Source organism: Pleurodeles waltl, chromosome 8 (assembly GCF_031143425.1).
Source record: "Pleurodeles waltl isolate 20211129_DDA chromosome 8, aPleWal1.hap1.20221129, whole genome shotgun sequence".
Classification (NCBI taxonomy): domain Eukaryota; kingdom Metazoa; phylum Chordata; class Amphibia; order Caudata; family Salamandridae; genus Pleurodeles; species Pleurodeles waltl.
Genome location: NC_090447.1, coordinates 870,192,384 through 870,216,475, shown reverse-complemented (window position 1 = coordinate 870,216,475; position 24,092 = coordinate 870,192,384). Strand labels below are relative to the sequence as shown.

General features: G+C 43.3%; 1 protein-coding gene across 2 annotated transcripts in view; it reads left to right on the top strand.

The window, feature by feature from the left end:
* The window catches only part of GPR143 (G protein-coupled receptor 143), a 362,560-nt gene that overhangs the window by 138,126 nt on the left and 200,342 nt on the right, over positions 1-24,092 (top strand). For both annotated transcript variants that reach the window (XM_069205143.1, XM_069205144.1), the window contains exons 6-7: positions 1,030-1,138; positions 7,754-7,871. In XM_069205143.1, coding sequence (XP_069061244.1) covers positions 1,030-1,138; positions 7,754-7,871 — 227 coding nt within the window. The remainder of the gene's footprint in view (positions 1-1,029; positions 1,139-7,753; positions 7,872-24,092) is intronic.

Here is a 24,092-nt window from a genome sequence, read left to right as displayed (position 1 = left end):
CCAAGAGATTCCAGAGCAGGAGAGTTTGCCAAAAGTCACATCTGGCAGCAAGATTAATATTTCAAACTTCAAGGAAAGAAAAATAACCCAAGACCGGCCTCCTCCCGACTGGGGCTCCTCAGTTGGATGTATCTTGGTTCCAGTGGCACAATGAGTACGGGAACCATGTCTGGGCATACCCGTGGGCACCTATGGCTGTACATCAAGCACACTAAAGGTGAGGGAAGGATTGCTTGCAGTAAGTCTAACCACTGGCAATCTTTCGGGGAGCACTCCAACCCATCGTTCTTTTGCCCATCATGCCACCTCATTCTAATTATTTAATAAACATTTAATTTGAGAAGTTAATATGGTGAAACATTTTTATATATATTTTTCAAGTTAATAATGCATATTTTAAATTACTTTCATTTACATTATACGTTAAAAGATCTGATAATTTCTTTTTTTTTTAATTAATACTTTTCAATAATTTTCTCTTCAATTTTCCAGATGGAGGTTCTCCACCTCAGTGGCGGGGGACTCCATCCAACAGATGAAAAGTTACTGTAATAGCTTTGCACTTGTAAATTATGTAGCATGAGGCTTCACCTCCTCATTTTTGTGGGTGGTGACATGTGTCTACACCTAGGTGGAAATCTCCACTTGGAAATGAAAACTAGCTAAAAGATGGAGAGTTGCGCCTAGGTGTAGGAGTTAATATACATCTGAGTAGACATATTTATGTATATTTACATGTGTGAATATGGCGCATAACCGTTTTGATTTCCTTTCGCGTTTCTGTTGTGCGCACACTATTTTCTCCCTGTAGAAGCGTGCATGCAGGGATGTTATCAATATCATTACGTGGTCTCAGAGATGAACTTCATACTGTGTTTACTTCACAAAGGCAATCGGTTCGCATGACTACACGAATTAATACATTCAGAAATGTCCGATTCATACTGCATATTTAACCCTTTTTTCTTACACTTCGTATTTGTGCCATGTGTCCCTAACTATTACAACTGTGTGTTTTGCGCTTTGCAGTTGCTTCACTGTTAAAGGGAAGGCAAGGCATCTACACAGAGAATGAGAGGCGCCTGGGCAATGACATTCAGATTCGCTTTTTTAAAGTCATGCTTATATTCATTATTTGGTAAGTTAATAATTTTAACTATGGCTGTGCATTGATGGCTTTATATGTACATTGTTCAAGTGGATCGTAATGTAGTGAAAATACAGACCATGCACGTGTTTTCTGGTTGTATCTGAGCAGATAAGTTAATTTTTCTTAGCAACACGGTGATCAGAAAAGTATGTTTGTCTAGGGGCCTCAACTTGATGACGTTTTCTACACTGCTTCCGTACAAAAGCGCTCCCTGTAATCAGTGAGCCCATCCCTCACTGTAATCATTTCTGACAAATGTGGCAGCCTCATAATGAAGCATGATAGTTTGCTCTGTAAGGGCTTGCCTTACAATTTTTGTAAATTCCTTGGTCCTTTTTGGACACATGCGCAAGTTTTCGGTCTTCCTACAACAGGGTAATTCCTTTCCCGTACTCCTACAGTTTTGTCACACATGTTTTTGTATTTGCGAAGTTTTCTGAATTTCACCAGAGCAGGAGTCTGCCTGGTCCTTTCTGGTGCCTTGGGCACATAATTTACTCTAAATACTTCCACGTTAATGCATAGTTTTCTGATAGCAGAGCTTGGAAACAAAAAGACAATTACTGCCCTTCGTTTCTGAGCTCTGCTGTCAGCAAAACATCCATTAATTTAAAGATATTTTGTTTTCAAATATGCGCCCAAGACGCCAGAAAACAGCACATAGACCCCTTTTGTGCTGGTGCAGTAGGCGCAAGGTCCTTCGCTAAGGCGGAGGAGCGTAACCTCCCCTCCCCCGCCAGTAGCAGCATCTACACAACCTTTACTAGAAAACAATCATAAACTATGTTTATGATTGTTTTCTTGAAAAGGGGCGGGGCATCGGCCGATGACAAGGACTGAGGTGGAGTGCACAGCACTCCCCCTCAATGCGCATGTATGTTTGGCCGGCCATATTGGGCCGGCCAAACACACATGCACACTAGGTTCTCTCCAACCCGGCACTGTGTTGCCGGGATAGAGAGAGCAGGCACAGGCTCCCAGTCTACCTGGGAGTGCCCTCATTTGGTGCTCCGATCAATCCGAACACTGCATGACAGCAGTGTTCAGATTGGCCAGAGCGCAGGCTGGGAGCCTGTGCCTGGGGCTGCAGTGAAGGCAAGAGGAGCGGCGCAGTGATGGTGGCGGCAGTGGCGAGGTAAGTGTTTTTTATTTTATTAAATTAATCATTTTTCTTTCCCCCCAGCCACGCTCACCCCCCAAACTACTCCTTGTGGTGCAGTGCAAAAATGGTATCATGATGCCGTTCCGGTGCATACATTTCATAATGTGAGCCTAATCTCGCTACTTATAGGTTGCATAGTTCATTCTGTTTCATATACCTATACCGACCACGTAGCTCTCTGTCCAAAAATATCTGACAGAACGTAAATTTGGATGTGACATGAGCTGCACCTACCACATTCAAAGCATGGATTAGGGCAGCGGTCCTTAACCTTTTAACTTCTGTGGATCCCCTCGGGAGCTTTTCAAAACCTACTTTTATTTCTAAGCGATGAAGTGTTATGCTGGGCTACGGTATATTTCTGCTCCTAATGCATGCTCCCTTTTTGATGGTGCATACCAGTGCTTCTGTTAAGGCCACCAGTCATCTCTACAAGATTCTGTTTTCTATGCTTGCGCTGCTCCCACTAAACAAGATAAGGATACCCGCTTTCTATTTTATCTCTTATTTCAGTTTCTTGACAGTTACAGAGCGTATTAAAATTTTCAATTTTCAGTTTTGCTTTTGTATGTGTATATACTTTATGAATCTGCAAATACTTTTTAATTTAGTACGCAGACGCGGCCCCCTTGAGCAGGCATTGTGAGCCCCAGGGTCCATGGACCACAGGTTAAGAATCACTGACTCAAAGTAACAGTACAGTGGATAGTAACAAGGGGGTGGCGCACAAGATCATTATACTCTTGTACAGAAAATGAGAATGGGGGTCATTTGATGAAAAGGATGTTGTGAGTTGTGATGTGAATTTCACATGCTGTGTGAGAAAAAAATATTCAACTTAGCTAACTAACCCTTTCTCATTGTCTTTGGATTTTGTTTGATTTCTTATGATAACTATGTGATACTGATAATCATTTGTGCCATGGTCTTTAATAAGGGTCACCCTCCTATTTAGATTCTTAAAGCAAGATCTTTAGTTGAGACTGAGAGCTCCAGAAGGCAGTAAAAAATGTACTTTCCATTCTACTTTGGGACAGTCTATCCGTGTGCCTACAGATTATAGCACTGATAGAAACCATAGAGAATATAGCTATAAGACTTCAGCACCGGTAGAAACCATATAAGCTGTAGCTATATGAGTTCATATTGGCTAACATGAATTTGCTTAAATACATCTACTGGTGCTGGTACAATTTTGAGTACAGGTACTGCCATCAATGCGACTTCATTGCATTGTGAAAAAAAAACAGTTGTTACACAAAGAACAAGTATAACCAATGAGCCATGCCCTTTCAGGAAGAGAGTTGTGGAGGAGCAGTGTGTATCCAGTGGTGCATACACAAAGAACAAGTATAGCCAATGAGCCATGCCCTTTCAGGAAGAGAGTTGTGGAGGAGCAGTGTGCATCCAGTGGTGCATACACAAAGAACAAGTATAGCCAATAAGCCGTGCCCTTTCAGGAAGAGAGTTGTGGAGGAGCAGTGTGTATCCAGTGGTGCATTTTAGAGCACATCGTCCCGAATATATGACTAAAGCATGGTGTGTTGGGCTATGCGGTTTACAAAGAGAACACTTTCTATTCAAATTGCCTCTTGAAATTACCATGTATTTTGCATCAAACTAGCAGTTTAACTGCTAAACATAAATGGCAAAAAAACAATAACGTGGAAATCGGCTTTAATTGCATATTTATTACTTGCATTTCACACACATAACGTGGCTTGGTTTAGTTTGACCCTTTTAAATTTTTTACTTCCAGCACACTTCAGTATTGCAAAAAACCCCCAAAAAAACAACATGCTTCATTTGTACCTACCTAGCGGCTCATATGTTTTGCAATGTTTGTTTAGTGAATTTACAATGTAAATGTGAGTTACAAAACATTTTACAACCTACAGCCATTAATTTAGCATTTTCGTTAGCCACTCTCTAAAACTCCACAAGACTTTTAATTACCCATTTTCCTCACCATGCAGTTACAGAATGGTGAAGTAAAATACCAGTCTCCATGTTGTAGAAACATAAGCAACTGCAAAAAGAACAAGTGATGGACGAAATGCTGAACAATGTCAAACATTCACCCCAGTACAGAGATCTGGGCCTAAATCCATCGTTTTTTTGCCACCCATGCCTTTCCAGTTTGGACCCAGCCATATGAAATTCAGTCTTGACCCCGTTCCCCATGGGAACAGTCCAGCCCAAACTGTCAAGCCAGGTCCTCCCTAGACTGGAAACAAGCATCCTAGGACCGGTTTCAGTGTATCACCCTTCATCAGCCAGGCTAGCTTGACTCCAGTGGCAAGGGGGTGCAAGGATCCCACGTCTGGGCATACCCTTTCCACTTGGGGCAGCAAATGCAAAAAGAACAAGTGATGGACGGAATGCTGAACAATGTCAAACATTCACCCCCAGTACAGAGATCTGGGCCTAAATTCATCGTTTTTTTGCCACCCATGCCTTTCCAGTTTGGACCCAGCCATATGAAATTCAGTCTTGACCCTGTTCCCCATGGGAACAGTCGAGCCCGAACTGCCAAGCCAGGTCCTCCCTGGACTGGAAACAAGCATCCTAGGACTTGTGTCAGGGTATCACCCTTCATTAGCCAGGCTAGCTTGACGCCAGTTGCATGGGAAGCAAGGGACCCACGTCTGGGCATACCCTTACCACTTGGAGCAGCAAATGCAAAAAGAACAAGTGATAGACAGAATGCTGAACAATGTCAAACATTCATCCCCAGTACTGAGATCTGGACCTAAATCCATTGTCTTTTTGCTACCCATGCCTTTCCAGTTTGGACCCAGCCATATACAAATCAGTCTTGACCCTGTTCCCCCTGGGAACAGTCCAGCCCAAACTGCTGTGAATAAGCCCACAGGTGCCCTCCCCAGGCCCCATGGGCACCCCCACCCACACCAGAGGGACTGCGGAGGATGGGGGACCCCATCCCAGGTAAGTACAGGTAAGATTGCATTTTATTTTTTAAAGTGCCATAGGGGGGCCTGAAATGGCCCCCATACATGGCACAGGGTGCAGTGGCCATGCCCAGGGGACCCTTGTCCTCTATACTGGCCATTGGGGTGGTGAGCATGACTCCTGCCTTTTTTTAAGGCAGGAGTCATGTGGCATGGTAGGTTTAGCACCATAAAATGACGCTAATCCGGTTAGAGTCATTTTTAAAAAAACTCTAACCTGCCTAAAGTCATTTTTTGGTGCTAAACCCCCTTCTTCTAAACCGCCAGCCCCACCCGACTAAAGTCTTTTTTTTTTTTACTCTAGCCTACCCTTTGCACCGGCTTGCATCATTCCATAAATATGGTGCCTGGCTGGTGCACAGAAATGGTGCAAGCCGGTGCTAAACTTCTTGGTGCAAAACTGAGTTAGTGCAGTTTTGCAGCAAAAAGTATAAAAAAGGGCCAATATTTTGTAAGTTTGCACCGCTTTTGCATCAAAAAATGACGCAAATGCGGTGCTGAAAAAGTATCAATATGGACCTTTGTTTCTTATATTGTCAAATATCAGTGTCATTCTTATTTAAACTTGTTGTTATTCAGTGATCGTACAACTAGTTTTAGTAATTACAGTAGAATTGGACCAGAATCATAATAGTAGAGCTCAGTGAAAACATCCAGTCATGTCAAGTAGACAGTGCAATATTCAATCCATGGGTCTTCTAGGCCTTTCCCAGGGGGCTTCTTTGGCCTGCGTCCTTGTTTTCCCCCATGTGTGTCGCAGCCACATAATACCATCAAAAGTATGATCATCAGAGTTTTTAAGGAAACGTTCGAACATTTCAAATATTGCTGAACAGATAATGGTGAGCAATTGTGGCAGCAGCAGGTCAGTGTGTGTTCGATTCCATTTATCAAATATAGAATGGGGGCGGGAATGTATGGTATCATGGTGGTGAAATCTACCCACAATCAACCCTCTCCCTTGTAACTGGGGGATCCTTGGTGGGGGACTGCTTGTGTAGTCACAACCTTATCTGCTGAAAGCCTCTGGTTCCATTTGTGTATTCCAAAAAATACTCTCAGATGATAGAGGGGGAGATCCTGCTGGGGCTGTCTGCAAGTTGTGTATCTCGCATCCTCTCACCGGGCTTTCCCATCTTCGCAGTCGCACATATATATCCAGCCCTGCTCACCCTCTCCCACATGTGCAGCCTCTGAGGGCCGGGTAGTATCATCAATTTCTGACATTACTTTCAGAATATTATAATTATCGTGTGCTATACTCCCACCAGGAATATATGAAACACACCCTAGTTGCCAAGATACCTCAATTTATTTATCTCCATGGCCTGCTACCTATTAAATTGCTGCATCTTGATGGAGCTTCAGAAGAATGGTGATAGACTTAGTGGTCTTCAGCTTTAGAAAATAAAAAACAAAAGTATTCCAAGTGATGCGATGCAACTGAAACTTGCATGAGATTTTCCAGTACATTTTATCACTGTTTAGGATGTCCATCTTAGTTGCCATCACATGCTACCGTACTTCCTGATGCTGACCTACTTGTCACGGGTTTACCATAAATCCATTTCTCATAAATGAGGAGATGAGCCTGTAAGCGAGGAGCTCAGAGGCAAGAAGTGTGAAATCATCATCAGTGGGTGAAGGGAGAAGTGACAGGAGCGTGGGATGGGTGGGACAAAAGGGAGTGGCATGGAGTCAGGAAGTGGGGTGCAGCAGAAACACAGAAAATGTAATAATGTGGACTAAGACACATGATAAATGGTAATCAAGCACGCTAGAATGATGGTACCTTCAGACTGGAAGCGGGTAGGAAAAAGGACAGAGTTAGGTTTCGGGAAGGGGATAGAGGTAGTTAATTGGAAGAGTAATGGAGAAGGAATTTTGCAACTCAATAACCCGAATAGTATTTATGTATCACTTAAGAAGGCCAAAAGTACTTGATTTGCTTGCTACTTGTATTAAGAAAAATTACGAAAACAGGAGGATTTTGTTTTTTTGGATTAGAGAGTATCAGCGCCGAGCTGAAGGACAGAGACTGATGATTAGGGATATCATTTAAGATGCTGTTAATCTGCATTCGGTGGCAAGAGAGGTAATCACATAGGAAACAGTATACACAATTAGTTTTCACTATAATTATTGAAATGGTTAGTGTCTGATTTGACCATTTAGTGATGGTCAGCATTTAAAAGGTTATTAAAGGTTGACAAAATTGCCATAGGCTTCCCCAGTTGATTCTAATTCTGTACAATGAAATGCACAATTCCACATGCTATTGTCTCGGAAGTTCATAAAGATAATTTACTTTTTTTATTTTTTATTTATTGGATTTTTCTGATTAGCAACTGCTGAATATCAATGTGTCTCCCTCATATTATAAATAAAGGAATTGTCTCACACACATACGTTTCAGAAGTCGGAACAAAAGTTAAAATAAATTCTTCATTTCTTTTATCGTTCCCAAAGCTGGTCATCAAACATCATCAATGAGTGCCTCCTGTTCTTTCTCGAAATGCAACCAGATATCGACATAAAAAGCCTGAAAAATGTCAGAAATGCAGCACTCATAACATGGTTTATTATGGTAAGATGACTATAATTTATGTAAGCGTTTTAATGTTGACATACCTTACCGTGTGGCACAATACTGCACCGTACATTCCCAAAACATACACAAAACTAAAAAAAGGGCAAGCATTGGTAAATGCAACATGTTTCACCTATATGATCAATAATAAGCTGTTATATGCAGAAAAGCACATGAGATGCAAAAATACAGACCTGTACAAGAAATGTGCTTATGCATGCCAGTGCAAGAGATGTCCTTATGCATGACAGTGCAGGAGATACCAATATGCATGCAGGTGCAGCAGCTGTGCAAAGTCCAATACACTTTGGAGCATGCCAGCTTGGTGTTTACATAGGTGTACGGAGCTTTGCTCTCTTGGCCCAGGTCAACCTGGGAGAAAATCATGGCGCTACTGGATCCCGGAGGCGGGACACGGCTGGGCCCATCCCGCTAACGTAAGGTGTATAATGTGCCACTTAGCATGTTACATACCAGCGAAGTTCGTGTCTTGCCGCCTGCTAAACATCCTGTGATTCTGGGCAATTAACGGAATTTCCCAATAAAAACAAAATATCTCAAAATGAAAGTGTCCCGGTGTAATGTAGGTGTTGTGCATGTGAAGCACTCCAACACCTTCGGGTCGAGTGTGTGCTACATTAAAGCATCAACAATTAATAAATATAAAAGGCCCTGAATGGAGGTTAAAATGACATGAGGAAGGAGGGTGGGGGACATGAGGGTGGATGATAGTGGACACAAAGGAGGTTGCGGAAGGTGGCTGAAGCAGGGAGGTGGGTAAAACAACATAGACCAGGGAGGAGGATGCGGTGAGTTAAAAGCAGGGGGGATCGTTCAAAAGAACAGCGGTGGTGGTGGGCGGTGAGTTAACAGGCCATGGATGGAAGAAGATGGTTGCAGATGCACTCTTATGGAGTGCTTTTTAAGTGTTCCTGTGTAATGTAAGTGGTGCTCATGTAAAGCACTCCAGTCCCTTCGGGTCGAGTGTGAGCTCCATAAATGTGGCTAAATTCTAAATCAGTCAATTAAAGGAAATTCAGTGCAGGAAGATGACAGAGTACAAACACATGCACTCTTATGGAGTGTGGGGAAGAAAGTACTTTACTCCTTGGGAAGGACGAACTCACTCTAGACAGCCTAAACCAAACTAAGCCAGAATTCTTAAAATGTTCAGGATTGCCCTGTGGGTTAATGCAGGACGCCGGAGATCTGTGTGGTCTTTAAAGGTCACATATTTACAATAAACTGAGTCCTCTCATCCAGAGCATTCTTGGTGAACTCTGTGTGTGTACTGATTATGATTATTGTTTTCTGAGCGTGATTAGCACAATCACCACATTACGGTGAGATGCAATAACAGACGCAGGCTTTTGTGTATGTTGAAAGGTGTTAAAGGCTGTTTGTTCACGTAGGGTCTGTCCTATCTCTTAATTTCTGCTGGTTAATTAATTCCCAATGACAAAGGAGTAGGCAGATTACAGGTGCCTTGGGTCCTGGGCGGTACCACTGCTAGACCCGTCCTCACACTGTCACCCTGTAGCAAATACAAACAGTACACTCCTGTTTGTACTTATTTGGAAGGTGACACATGCTTGTTAAATAGCAAGCCCATGATCCTGGGAGCCCTAGTGGAAAGCATAACCCCAGCCATGGCAAATGTTCTCTGACACAACAATGTACTCTTTTTTGGTGTCACAGATAATTTCTTCATGTACTTTCATTTTTTTTTGCCGAGTACTCAAAACTAAATGCTAGAAACACATTGTAAAACAAGCGCTGTGCAGGCAAAATATTTTTAAAAAGTTATGGGAGAAATGAAAGATTGATGGATGTCTCTGTGGCAGTGCTTCTGCATGCAAAACCTGGGGGTGAGGCTCAGGGCTGAAAGCAAGGCTTGTAGAATGATGCTTTCCAAGCTTTGTAGAAGAAAAATTAAAGTTGCAGCTCAGAATTAATCAAAAAGGAAGAAAAACAAATGAAAGACACATGATGGGCCTGGATGGTGAATAAAAACTGTTAGACCTTCTAACAGAGATGCCAGCAGTTGAAAAAGCAAGCACAGCACAAGCGCTGTGCTGGCAAAAGCTTTCAAAAAGTCTCACAAAGCTCCTGAAAAAGTACTTGGACCCTGGGACACGAAGTGAAACACATTGGAGGAACAACAGGAAATAGTATGCTACAGCCAATAAAAACGGAGGAAAGGTAGGTGGCAACTGCACTAACCAATGAAAGGCAAGGGTAGGATGTAAGCCCTTTGTAAGATTGATGTTAAACACAATAGATTTCACAAGCACAGCGCAAGCACTGTGCAGGCAAACCTAAAAAAGGAGAAGCAATATTGGAAAGTTTGCCTACAAGTGAAGCAGGTCTATCTTAACATTAATTGAAATTTAACCCACTAAAAACTGACGGGGCTATTCATAAAGGTAACTTACACTTGTGAATAATTTACATGTGTAATTTACTCTACACTGTTGAGTACCTTTACTACTTTTGGCTATCCCCAAAATCCAAGTGTAAAGTTACTGAAAAATATAGGCTTGCATGTCTATAGCCCCTAAAATGGGGTGGTCTAAATTTACAAACATGAGTTACTACTGCCAAAAATAAAGAGCTCTAACTTTATCGCCGCACATGGCCAGGAACTGAGACTGCAACACCCTCACATAGAAAATAACAGAGACAGTAACTTAAAGGAACGCCCTATAGGAAATAATGTCAAATTAAAATCAATTATTTAAAGTAGTTTAAAATAAGATTGAATACAATTTAATGTTAAACACATATAATAAAATACACATATTTATTATTTAATTATAACATATTTTAACAGCTTTTTGTAATGAATGTAACATTAATAAGGTAAAGTATAGGGAACTTTTCCAAATACTTTTCTATGCGGAGGTCTCCTACCGGCCTGCAGAGCTCTCCCTATGGCAAACTATAGAGAACGTTTTGTTTACTATGTGGAGATCTTTGCTAGATAGCAGAATCTTCCAATGGTAAAGTATAGGGAAACATAAAACAGTTTATTAAAGTTGGATACATTTTGTAAAACTATTTGAATGTTAAATATTAATGTAAATTATTTTTTGTATATTAGTGAAAACTAATTTCATATATTTATTTTACATGTAGAACTAAGGACTATGCAGTAATAGTTATTAAAGGAAGTCAATCAAATTACTTGAAAGTAATTTAATTAGACTTAATATAATTTATTTTATATTAATTGTACATTTGAAAAAGGTAATCAAAATATTTTAGAATTAAATACAAATATGTGCATTTGTTAGATTTTTCATAAAAATGAAATTATAATTATTTATATGTTGAACTATTTTAAATAATAAATTTTAACATGACCTCCTATGTGTTTTTATTCTGTTTTCATATCCCCATTGGTGTTGGAGTAGTAGTGGTTTGCTATGTGTGATGGTGGACTTACTCCGTCTTTGAGCTGGAATAAATTACTACTGTCTTGGGTCTTTTTTTTGGCTGTAGTAACTTTAGAAGTGCAGTTGATTAATAGCAGTGGGCTTACTCTTTTGAATGTAGCTACACTTCCCTTCCTCAACCTCTCTCTAACCCTCACTTAACACTTACTTACTCCTCCCTATTCCTCTCCACATTAGTAGTAAGCATTTCCTATTTTCCAGCGTCTTTCCAGCATGTCCCACATTTACTACTAAAACATATACTTAAGTGTTCACTCCAAAATCGGGCAGAGATCTCCACACAGAAATAGATAGACGAGTCGGAGGCGTAAACTGCACATAGGTTTGTAAATAGCATTATGTAGTACATTTTGTAATACTGCAAAATGTACTACAAAATGCAGTTTGATAATAGGCCCCTAAATGCTTTACCGCCTGGGTTTGAAGAATGTCTGTGTATTATAAACACAAGAGGAAATGGCCAAACAGTTGGGTAATATGAAAGCATACTCTCCTTTCAAACTGTTTGGTACCACTGTACAAACACTGGTTTTGTTACATAATTATGGAGATAATGCCTTAAACATAGAAAAAAATCTACCTCCTACAGTTATAGGTTTGTTTGTTTGCTGCCTGCACCTAGATTTTGGGAATAAGTTGGTTTACCATGTATTATGCCCTTTACGTTAGTGGTGGAGGACTAGTACTGCACATGTGATGTTCACTGCACATCAGAAAAAAGAACAACTCAAAATATCTCCTTTGAGGCACTACAAAGTACAATTACTACATAAGAATAGTGGGCCCAATTCACAAAGGTAAACCTAAACTTTTGGTCTAACTTAGACCAAAAGTCTAAGTTTCCAACTTTTGGTATTCACAAATGGCATTTATGAGTAGTATCTTTACGTCCACACTCAGGGCGGAGATTCCACTCCAGGTGCAGAGTGTACTGTCCTCACTCGGGGTGAAGATATGCTTGAGTGCGGAGAATACACTTCTGATGCGGAGAGTACACTTCAGGTGCAGAGAGTACACTCTAGGTGCAGAGAGTACACTCCGCAGTCAGATTGGAATCTCTGCCCTGAGTGTGGACATAAAGATACTACTCGTAAATGCACTTTGTGAATACTGAAATTCACAAACTTAGACTTTTGGTCTATGTTTATACAAAAAGTGTTAGAAATTGGGACTCTACTTGGCAGAGGTATGCACCCTGTGCAAGGAGGGACCACAATCCTAGTCAGGGCAAGTCGCTTACACAACATAAATTAGCATGTGCTCACCCTCTGGTAGCTTATATGCCTATATTAGAAGGCAATGGGTAAAGTATTTGTGCAGCACACTCGCAATAATAACAGGAGGTACACCACAAAAGGAGACCCCACATGGATGTAGGAAAATAAAGCTTATTTATCTGGTTATTTTAAAGTCAACATTGTACAGATCCAATTAGTAACTGGTTAAATATTTGCTTTGCAGACTCAAAAATAAAGCAAGGTTGATAATCAATGCTATCAAAGAGGTGGTTCTGGGGGGACCTCGGCACAAATGTGCGTTGATTCCACATACTACGGGAATGTCCTTTGCTGCGCTCATGTTGGGGAGCAGATGGTTGATTCCCAGGGGCGGTCACCAGGGAAGCAGGTGGGGACCGCTGGGGTACGGTGCGGCAGCTGGGTTTAGCAATGCCTCTCAGGGTTGAATACGGGCAGCAGCCACTTTGGGTGATCGAAACTTGCACCCGGCAAAATTTGGCAAAGCCACTCAGGTTGATTTGAAGTAATGAGTGGCAAAGGTTCAGAAGTGCCACTCTGGTTGATCAAGGTTGCAGGCGGCAGAGTTTGGTAAAGCCGCTCGGTGTGATTTGAAGTCGTGGGCGGCAAAGGTTCAGCAGGGCCGATCCGGGTGATAAAAGATGCAAGTGGCGGAGTTTGGACAAGCCACTCGGGGTGATTCGAAGTAGCGAGTGGCAACGGAAAGCAGAAAGTGCTCGGAGTCACTCTGGGTTTGGTGAATGAGTCTTGTGCTACCGGACAGAGATCAGCAGGCAGCAGGGTGGCACAGCAAAGCAGGGCAGCAGTTCCTGGAAGCAGTCAGTCCTGTCAGAGTGGCAATCCTGGCACACAGGAGTCCTTACTCCAGCAGCATTTAGTTGGGTCCAGAAGTGTACCGTTTTTAGTGGACCCAGTCCTGAAAAGTGCCTTTGATGTGGGGAGTGACTTCAAAGAGTTCTTGTGAAGTGCACAGTTCCCCTTTTCAGGTCAGCCTCCGCTCCAGACTAACAATGGGAGGTAATCATCCCCTTTGTGAGGACTCCGGCCACTACCCTTTGAGATGTAAGTGGAGCTCTTTTCAACCTCTTCCTCAGGAAGACCCATCAGTATGCAGATGAATGCAGATGTAGCTGAGTATCCTGTATTGTGGGTATCTGAATCGAATATACAAGTGTAGCTGCCACCTAGCCCAAGCCAGATGTGTATATGAGATAGGCTGGGGGCACACAGGGCAGTGAGTGCAGAAAAATGCCCAATTTTTAAAAAAGGTGGCTTTTCTAAAATAGTAATAATAAATCTGACCCTACCAATAAAGATGATTTATTATTACCATTCAAGTGGCACTAAACATGATGCAGCTACTCCTCTCAGATCAAGAATTACAGCTTAAAAGTATTATAAGGAATTTCCAATGCTGGCCTGTGAGAAGAGTTGTAGTTGTAGTTTTCCATTACCAGGACAAGAATACGTGAAAGTATATGTTATGCTTTTTGCTTACATGGCACCATGCCCTAAGGGCTACCTAGGGCATACTTTAGGGGTGACGTATATGTAAGAAAAGGGGAGTTTTAAGCTTTAGAGGATGTTTTAAATGACAAATTGGGGTGGCAGTGAGACTGCACACACAGCCTCTGTAGTGACATGCCTGAGACATGTTTACAGGGCTACTTAAGTGGGTGACACAATCAGTTCTGCAGGCCCACTAGTAGCATTCGATTTACAAGCCCTGGATATATGCTATACCACTTTACAGGAGACTTGCATGCAAATTAAATATGCCAATTGTGAATACAAAAATGTTACCATGTTTTAGGGAAGAAGCACATGCACTTTAGCACTGGTTAGCAGTAGTAAAGTGTTCAGAGTCCTAAGGCCAACAAAAAGATGGTCAGAAAAATAGGAGGAGACAGGCAAAAAAATGTGGTCCCTAAGGATGTCAGGTCTAACAAAAAGTTGAAGTTTACCTTGGTGAATCGGGCCCACAATGTTTAATACTGCAACTATACATCCAAGTAGATGTGATCTGATTCATTATTTTATTTGATTTTTGTCAAATAATCGCACAGCCTATGTATTGAGAAAGTCTAAGCATTATTTGCATGAGCGAACAGACGTTGGGCTATTGTTCTAAATGTGAATGTATAAAAAATGTAATATTTAAATAAATATATTACTGAAGAATAGATATCATATCATAGTGTTGCAAGACACATAAAACCAAAGTACATTTCCTCCTTGTTATGTTATATTCACTAAGAGTCAGATGTATGACATTTTGGTTTGCGATTTGCAATTTGTGATCCGTTTGGGAATCGCAAATTGCGAGTCGCAAAACAAAATGTACAACAGTTTTAAGTACACTGTTTGTGATTCCCAATGGGGTCGCAAATAATCTACCTCATCAATATTCATGAGGTAGGTTGCAATTTGCGACCCCATTGCGATTGGTCGCACTCAAGGGATGGCGGCCTGCTGGGGACAGCAGACCACCATACCTGTGACTGCTTTTTAAAATAAGCAGTTTTTTTTTTACATCCAGCCTTTTTTCCTTGAAGGAAAATGGTATGGATTGTAAACAAAAAAGTGAAAAGTTTTCTTTTCATTTTTCCAGAGTAGGCAGAGGTCCACGGGACCATTACCTACTCTAAAAAAATATTTCCTGTGGGGACTGTAAGGAAATGCCTCCTTGGCATGGTTACCCCCTGACTTTTTGCCTTTGCTGATGCTAAGTTTTGATTTGAAAGTGTGCTGAGGCCTGCTAACCAGGCCCCAGCACCAGTGTTCTTTCCCTAACCTGTACTTTTGTTTCCACAATTGGCACACCCTGGCATCCAGGTAAGTCCCTTGTAACTGGTACCCCTGGTACCAAGGGCCCTGATGCCAGGGAAGGTCTCTAAGGGATGCAGCATGTCTTATACCACCCTGGGGACCCCTCCCTCATCCCAGACACACTGCTTGCCAGCTTGTGTGTGTTAGTGAGGACAAAACAACTAAGTCGACATGGCACTCCCCTCAGGGTGCCATGCCAACCTCACATTGCCTATGCAGTATAGATAAGTCACCCCTCTAGAAGGCCTTACAGCCCTAAGGCAGGGTGCACTATACCATAGGTGAGGGCACAAGTGCATGAGCACTGTGCCCCTACAGTGTCTAAGCAAAACCTTAGACATTGTAAGTGCAGGGTAGCCATAAGAGTATATCGTCTGGGAGTCTGTCATGCACGAACTCCACAGCACCATAATGGCTACACTGAAAACTGTGAAGTTTGGTATCAAACTTCTCAGCACAATAAATGCACACTGATGCCAGTGTACATTTTATTGTAACATACACCCCAGAGGGCACCTTAGAGGTGCCCCCTGAAACCTTAACCGACTATCCGTGTAGGCTGACTAGTTCTAGCAGCCTGCCACACACCAGACATGTTGCTGGCCACATGGGAAGAGTGCCTATGTCACTCTGTGGCTAGTAACAAAGCCTGTACTGGGTGGAGGTGCTTCACACCTCCCCCTGCAGGAACTGAAACACCTGGCGGTGAGCCTCAAAGGCTCACCCCCTTTGTTACAGCCCCACAGGGCACTCCAGCTAGTGGAGTTGCCCGCCCCCTCCGGCCACGGCCCCACTTTTGGCGGCAAGGTCGGAGGAGATAATGAGAAAAACAAGGAGGAGTCACTGGCCAGTCAGGACAGCCCCTAAGGTGTCCTGAGCTGAGGTGACTCTAACTTTTAGAAATCCTCCATCTTGCAGATGGAGGATTCCCCCAATAGGATTAGGGATGTGCCCCCCTCCCCTCAGGGAGGTGGCACAAAGAAGGTGTACCCAACCTCAGGGCTAGTAGCCATTTGCTACTAACACCCCATACCTAAACACACCCTTAAATTTAGTATTTAAGGGCTCCCCAGAACCTAGGAACTCAGATTCCTGCAACCTAAGAAGAAGAGGACTGCTAAGCTGAAAAACCCTGCAGAGAAGACGGAGACACCAACTGCTTTGGCCCCAGCTCTACCGGTCTGTCTCCCCCTTTCTAAAGACACTGCTCCAGCGACGCTCTCCCCAGGGACCAGCGACCTCTAAATCCTCAGAGGACTGCCCTGCATCTAGAAGGACCAAGAACTCCCGAGGACAGCGGCCCTGTTCACTAAGGAAGCCACTTTGAAACAAAGAAGCAACTTTGAAACAACTTGCGTTTCCCGCCGGAAGTGTGAGACTTGACACTCTGCATCCGACGCCCCCGGCTCGACTTGTGGAGAACAATCACTTCAGGGAGGACTCCCGGGCGACTGCGAGACCGTGAGTAGCCAGAGTTGCCCCCCTGAGCCCCCACAGCGACGCCTGCAGAGGGAATCCCGAGGCTCCCCCTGACCGCGACTGCCTGCTTCTAAGATCCGACGCCTGGTAAAGACTCTGCACCCGCAGCCCCCAGGGCCTGAAGGATCTGACCTCCAGTGCAGGAGCGACCCCCAGGTGGCCCTCTCCCTTGCCCAGGTTGTGGCTACCCCGAGAACCCCCCCCCCCTTGCCTGCCTGCATCGCTGAAGAGACCCCTTGGTCTCCCATTGAAACCCAACGCGTGTTTGCACACTGCACCCGGCCGCCCCGTGCTGCTGAGGGTGTACTTTCTGTGTGGACTTGTGTCCCCCCCGGTGCCCTACAAAAGCCCCCTGGTCTGCCCTCCGAAGACGCGGGTTACCTGCTGGCAGACTGGAACCGGGGCACCCCCTTCTCCATTGAAGCCCATGCGTTTTGGGCACCACTTTGACCTTTGCACCTGACCGGCCCTGAGCTGCTGGTGTGGTAACTTTGGGGTTGCTCTGAACCCCCAACGGTGGGCTACCTTGGACCCAAACTTGAACCCCGTAGGTGGTTTACTTACCTGCAAAAACTAACAAACTCTTACTCCCCCCAGGAACTGTTGAAAATTGCACTGTCTAGTTTTAAAATAGCTATATGTGATTTATGTGAAAACTGTATATGCTATTTTGCTAATTCAAAGTTCCTAAAGTACCTACCTGCAATACTTTTCATTTGAAGTATTACATGTAAATCTTGAACCTGTGGTTCTTAAAATAAACTAAGAAAATATATTTTTCTATACAAAAACCTATTGGCCTGGAATTGTCATTGAGTGTGTGTTCCTCATTTATTGCTTGTGCATGTACAACAAATGCTTAACACTACTCCTTTGATAAGCCTACTGCTCGACCACACTACCACAAAATAGAGCATTAGTATTATCTCTTTTTGCCACTATCTTACCTCTAAGGGGAACCCTTGGACTCTGTGCATACTATTCCTTACTTTGAAATAGTGCATACAGAGCCAACTTCCTACAGGGACTCCTTCCAATTTGCAAATGGGTTAACACCAATTTGAAACTGGTTTTCACTGCAATTGTTTTGCGACTGCATTCAAAGTCACAAAACAATCATACATACAATTCAGATTCGGTATTAGGAAGGGATGCCCTGAAAACGCCCGTTCCTAGTACCGAATCGCAAAGCCCCAATTGTGATTCAGTAACAAGTTACATTGTAGGCTTTGTACATTTTAAAAAGCATGTTTCTAGTCGCAAACTAGCCGATTCTGCAAATTCGCCCATTTGCGACTAGAAAAATGGTTTGTACATGTGGCACTCAGTCGTGTCTATTCCTATGATAATGTTACAATCCTTGATAACTGCTGAAGTAGGTGCCTTCCACATTCTATAAAGGATAAAAGAAGTGATCCTCGTGTGGGAAGAAAACCAGATTGTATCTTGGTCAAATCATATATCTCAATACTCACATTTAAGACTTATTTAAGATTTACAGGAGAGGAATATTTATTTTCTCTGCCAGTTTATGGTTATGATTGCCAATACCTTGAGAAATTGATAACAAATTACCTGAGTGCTCTAGCAGCACTGGGCCAATGATTACATTCAATTGGGGTTAGATCTGTGTACTAAAAGGGGGCATTTAGGGGCAGTTGCTTTTGAGCTCAAAGGTACAAGGAAGTCATTGGTCCAAGCTCTTTGAAATTTCTGGATCCAGCAAGCAGAATCAGCAAGGTGCTGGTTGGCTGCTAAACAAGTCAATAGACGAAACATTTTGCTTAGGAAAACACAACACAACACTCAGGTCACTGTGGCTGGTGATTGACCCATGCTTGGACTTCCCAGCCAAATGCTAGTAGGCACTGAGAAAAATCTAGGGTTGGGTCTGAGTCAAACAGAGGTGAAGTAGGCAACAAGCACATAATGGTATAGGGAGGAAGTGTACAGTCCAGACATGGTCCGCAGTCATCACATCTGACTTGTAGAAGGGTGGTTCTTGGGCAGCCAACCTCCATTCTCTAGCCACTGGTAGAAAGAGTTTCTTATTGTTTTTGTGTTCACGTCTTGGGCTGACTTGTGTTTTTTACAGAACCACAAAGATAACATTATTGCAAGTCAGCAGAATTTTAGAGGGACCTCAGTATTAGCCCTAGCTTTGAGGACTTGACCAGCAAGCTAATCGGTATTCAGGAAGCACCATCATATTGTCCACAAAATTCTGTATAAATGTAGGTTTTTGAGGTGTGTTTCGTATGTCCTTTGCCTGTTGGATGGACAGTAACCCACCACAGATTGGTGCCACTGCATCATCAAAGTTCAGAATTTCAAAACCAATCTGAGCACATTCTACCATTTCAGAGAAGATGCTAGTAGGTAAGGCCTTACCCTACTTCCACAACGCAATGTGGTGCTATTACCTATCTATTGGGATGGAAAACTTTGTATATTTCGTTTGCAGAGTCCCGGGAACTAAGGAAGCAGAAATGGGAAGAAGTGGTTAATGGCCTATCCTTGTAATTTCTCTACACCCATCATCCCTCTTACATTCCACTCTCGCACAAAAATACACTTGTGATCATCTAAAGTTAACCTTATGGAAAGGTGTACTTTATTGTATTATAATTGCATTTCTATAGCGTTTACTACCCTGATGAGGCATTGCAGTGCACCATAGGTGATCACATTTAGTATTTGGATGTATGCAATCATTGTTTCAAACACAATCAATAATGTTCTTGAGCTTTAACACTCATTAATAAAACTTAAATTTGAAGGTCTTGTTTACCTGAGGCCATGGTACTTAATTTACATTGCTCATAAAGTAGGCCTGTCCTAAAACTAATCAGTGTCGCCACCAACCAAAACCTGGGCAGAAAAGGTGATGCTGGAAAATATTCCAAACGTCAGATTGGGAGATGAGTTCAGAATCTCCCTTATCATGAGGTAAACCAAGGGGGTCGATATGGAGCAGTAGTTTTGTGGTTTGAGCTTCTATCTGCTTAGTTGCCCCTCAGATATTTCCAGAATGTTAAAATTCAGGTGGACCTCAGGGAAAAAATAAAATAGCAGGGATAGAACAGGTGCATGAGACTCTTCATATGTCTGGAGTGCAAAGGGCTAGTTTGATGTGATCTTGTGACTGCAGATACAGTAGATGTCTTGCTGAAGTTTATCTATGATGGCCTGCAAAATATCTATTTGTGAGACCCAATGTAGAGGGTGCTGCAATGTCCAGACATGAGATCACTAAGGTAGTGACTGCTGAAAATTGTGAGGGGAGCTCAAGGAAGATTCCCAGCTGATGGAAGGCACTCTGCATGACCAAGTGTGATGCTAAGGCTAGTCCACATTCACTAAAGGCTTTACTTGAGTATATCAGAGAAAGTGTGATGCCAAGTTCTATGTGCCACCAGTCTGCAGGCATCATGTGTGTCAGATATCCATAGGTAGCAATATCTTTCTTTCTGGCATTAGGGGCCTGATTGCAACCAGTATTTATGTGACTACTGCGGATTTTTCCAAACTGGCCTATGTACTAACAAGTAAATTTGCAAAATTTCCATTGCAAGTGGAACACAATTCAACAAACGTTGTGCATATCAGTGAGGCAGGTCTCAAATTGTGACTTAAGTCCAATTGGATGCCATCATGGATGGCAGCCTGCTCGGGTCCACAGATCACCATGTCTGTGATCACATTTAAATAAACTAAGTTTTTTATTTTAAATGCAGCCTGGTTACCTTAAAGGAAACAAGATTGCATTTAAAACAAAATTTACTTTTTTTAAAACTTTTGTTTGGGAGTTGGCATTAGTCCCCTGGACCACTGCCTACAACCCAACAGACCTTTTTATTATTCACAAAGTGGATGGTGTCCCATTGATCCCCTTACCTTTTGCGACTGGCTTACCAACACTACTGTTTAATGTTTTGTGACCAGCGAATGGTTGAAAAACATTGACACTTCACATATGGGTTCGCAAATGGATGGGACACCTACAACACACCCCTTCGAAATTTTAAAAGGGTATCCATTTGCAATGCCATTGCAATGTTTGGAGTTTACTTCATTGTAAATCAATTTTGCTGACTCTAATGCACCTGTTTTGCACATTGCAACATTTGTGACCGCACAATAAGTTAGTACATCAGGTCCCTAGTTACATATGGTTTCTGGTCATCAAGCTGTGGTGGCATAGTGAAAAATTCTGAGTTTAATACATTCAGCATCTGACTACTCTTCCTGTTTCAACAGAAGCTGAATGTTGTTTGCTTCTGAGCAAGACTGACACAGGAGTAAAGACAAGTGTATATCAAATACTGAGGACAACAGGGAAACAAAGACAGCAGTCACCGATAGTAAGGTAATGGGAAGGGGCCAAAGGAAGGGAGAACTGAAAAGCAAAAAAGTTATTGGGACCAAAAATGGTTGCAAACTATTGCAAAAGCTAAAGACATCTGCTATCTGTTCAACCATCATAGGGCTCTCCCTCTTACACTATGGGAGTTCCTCGATTTGTCTACCAGCCCTATATCAGCTGGGTCAGCATGCATGTCCTACTGACCTGGAAGTCTCAGTCCTCCATGATTGTAGTCTCCATTGCCCTGTCCCCATGTCCTCCATATGCAAAGCATTCTGGACTTTCTGTGGTGTTTCTCTTGGAGATATGAAAATAAGATGATCTCTTAGTTATGCAGTAGTTTGTTCAATACTGTTTCCTTTCTGGGATTTAGTTCTACAGTTTGGGTTATTTGTTGTTTTCAGTTTGCAGTAGTGGAGGAGGTTTAACTGGGGTTTCAGCATAAGAGAATCATTGGCATTTGAGATCCATTGATTAAAAGTAGAGGCTGCATTCCCTTTAATGACAAAAGCTTGTGATGGTTTCATGGGGGCTTCAAGCAGTGTTAAAGATAGGGCTAGCTCAGAGTGATCCAACAGCAGGTCAAGCCCCTAACAGTGTTTATATCACAAGGAGCCTTTCTAGAAAGTGGTTAGTCCAGAGCAGTGGGTAATGCTGATCTCATATTAAATTCCATGAGAAAATTGTGTCTAAAGTAAGTCAGTGCTCTGTGTGAACAACAGAGGTTTATTACTTAAGGTCAAGTGATTACGCAGAGGTAATGGTAGATTTTGCTACTTGATGGTCTGGGAGTTTCATCCAAATATTGCCATTGCAAAAGATGATTAATGAGGATAGTAGAGTACTATAGCTGCAGTGAAGACCCAAAAATAGTCAGTCATCAAAGTCAGGGTTGAATGTAGAGAGAATTGGCGAAGGAAAGACCAAATATTTACAGGAAGTTTGCAGGGTTTTCACTGGGTTGTATTGGGGCTCCAGATGGCCTGGTCCCTCTAAGCCATACTGTGTCAGTAAGTAGACTCTGTTTTCCCAAGATTGATCAGCTGATTATGTTACTTTTAGACCTGGCATCTTTTGGTGTGTTTCCCCTGCCTTTTTGACTTCTGACCTCCTGTGTTCATGGTATGCTGGACTCTGTTTTTGCTGGTTTATTGTCTCTGCACACTTTACCACTGCTCATCAGTGCTAAAGTGCAAGTGCTATCTATGTAAAGTTTATTGGTGATTGGTTTATCCATGATTGGCATATTTGATTTACTAATAAGTCCCTAGTAAAGTGCACTATGTGTGGCCAGGGCCTGTAAATCAAATGCTACTAATGGGCTTGCAGCACTGAGTGTGCCTTCCACATGAGTAGCCCTGTAAACATCCCTCAGACCTGCCACTGCAGTGTGTGTGTGTGTGCAGTCTTGCACTGCCAATTCGACCTGGTAAGTGTACCCACTTGACAGGCTCAAACCGTCCCTTTTAATACATATCAGGTACCCCTAAGGTAGGCACTCGATAGCCCCATGGGCAGGGTGCAGTGTATGTTAAAGGTCAGACATTTCCTGATGTGTTTTCCATGTTCGGACAGTGAAATACTGCTAAATTTAGTCTTCACTGCTGCAAGACCTATCGATTTCATAGGTTAACATGAAGACTGCCTTTAAATAACTTTTAAGTGCAGTTTCTCATTTGGAGCAGATAGAGATCTGGAGTTTGAGGTCTCTGAACTCACAATTTAAAAATACACCTTTTGGTAAAGTTGTTTTTTAGATTGTCAGTTTCAAGATGCCACTTTTAGAAAGTGGGCATTTTCTTGCTTAACCATTCTGTGCCTCTGCCTGCTTGTGTATGCCACATCTGGTCGGACTGACAGTTGGGCTGTTGTGAATTCCCTCTAGACAGTGACACAAAGGGAGCTGGGGTGTAGCCTGCATATCCTGATGAGTCTCCGGGGCTAGAGTGGGGAGTGAAGAGCTGACACTTACACCTGAAGAGTTTGTGCCTGTCCTCACACAATGCAGTCTCCAACCCCCTGATGTGTGTCTGGGGCCAACAGAGACTGTAGTGGACCCAAACTGTTTGAACACTTCTGGTTCAAGAAGAAACTCTGCCAAGGAGAAGAGCTGGAGGAGGAGTACTGCCCCTTTGCTGTGTGTGCTTTGTCGGGTTGGCCTGCAGTTGCTGCTTTTGCATTAAAGAGGGAAAGGACTGGACTTTGATGTGTATCCTACTTGTGAAGTTTCTTCAAGGCCTTGGAGTAGAGCTTGCCTCCTGTTGGAAGTCTCAGGGATATCAAAGATTTTAGCTTCATCTGCCTACAGCACTGGGAACTGTGGGGGTCATTCTGACCCTGGCGGTCATGGACCGCCAGGGCCAACGACCGCGGAAGCACCGCCAACAGGCTGGCGGTGCTTCAGGGGGCATTCTGACCGCGGCGGTAAAGCCGCGGTCAGAAAAGGGAAGCCGGCGGTTTCCCGCCGGCTTCCCGCTGCCCCAGGGAATCCTCCACGGCAGCGCTGCAAGCAGCGCCGCCATGGGGATTCCGACCCCCTTCCCGCCAGCCTGGTTCTGGCGGTTCTCACCGCCAGAACCTGGCTGGCGGGAACGGGTGTCGTGGGGCCCCTGGGGGCCCCTGCAGTGCCCATGCCACTGGCATGGGCACTGCAGGGGCTCCCTAACAGGGCCCCACATTGATTTTCAGTGTCTGCGTGGCAGACACTGAAAATCGCGACGGGTGCAACTGCACTCGTCGCACACCAACAACTCCGCCGGCTCCATTCAGAGCCGGCTTCCTCGTTGCTGGTGCTTTCCCGCTGGGCGGGCGGGCGGCCGTTTGGCGGTCG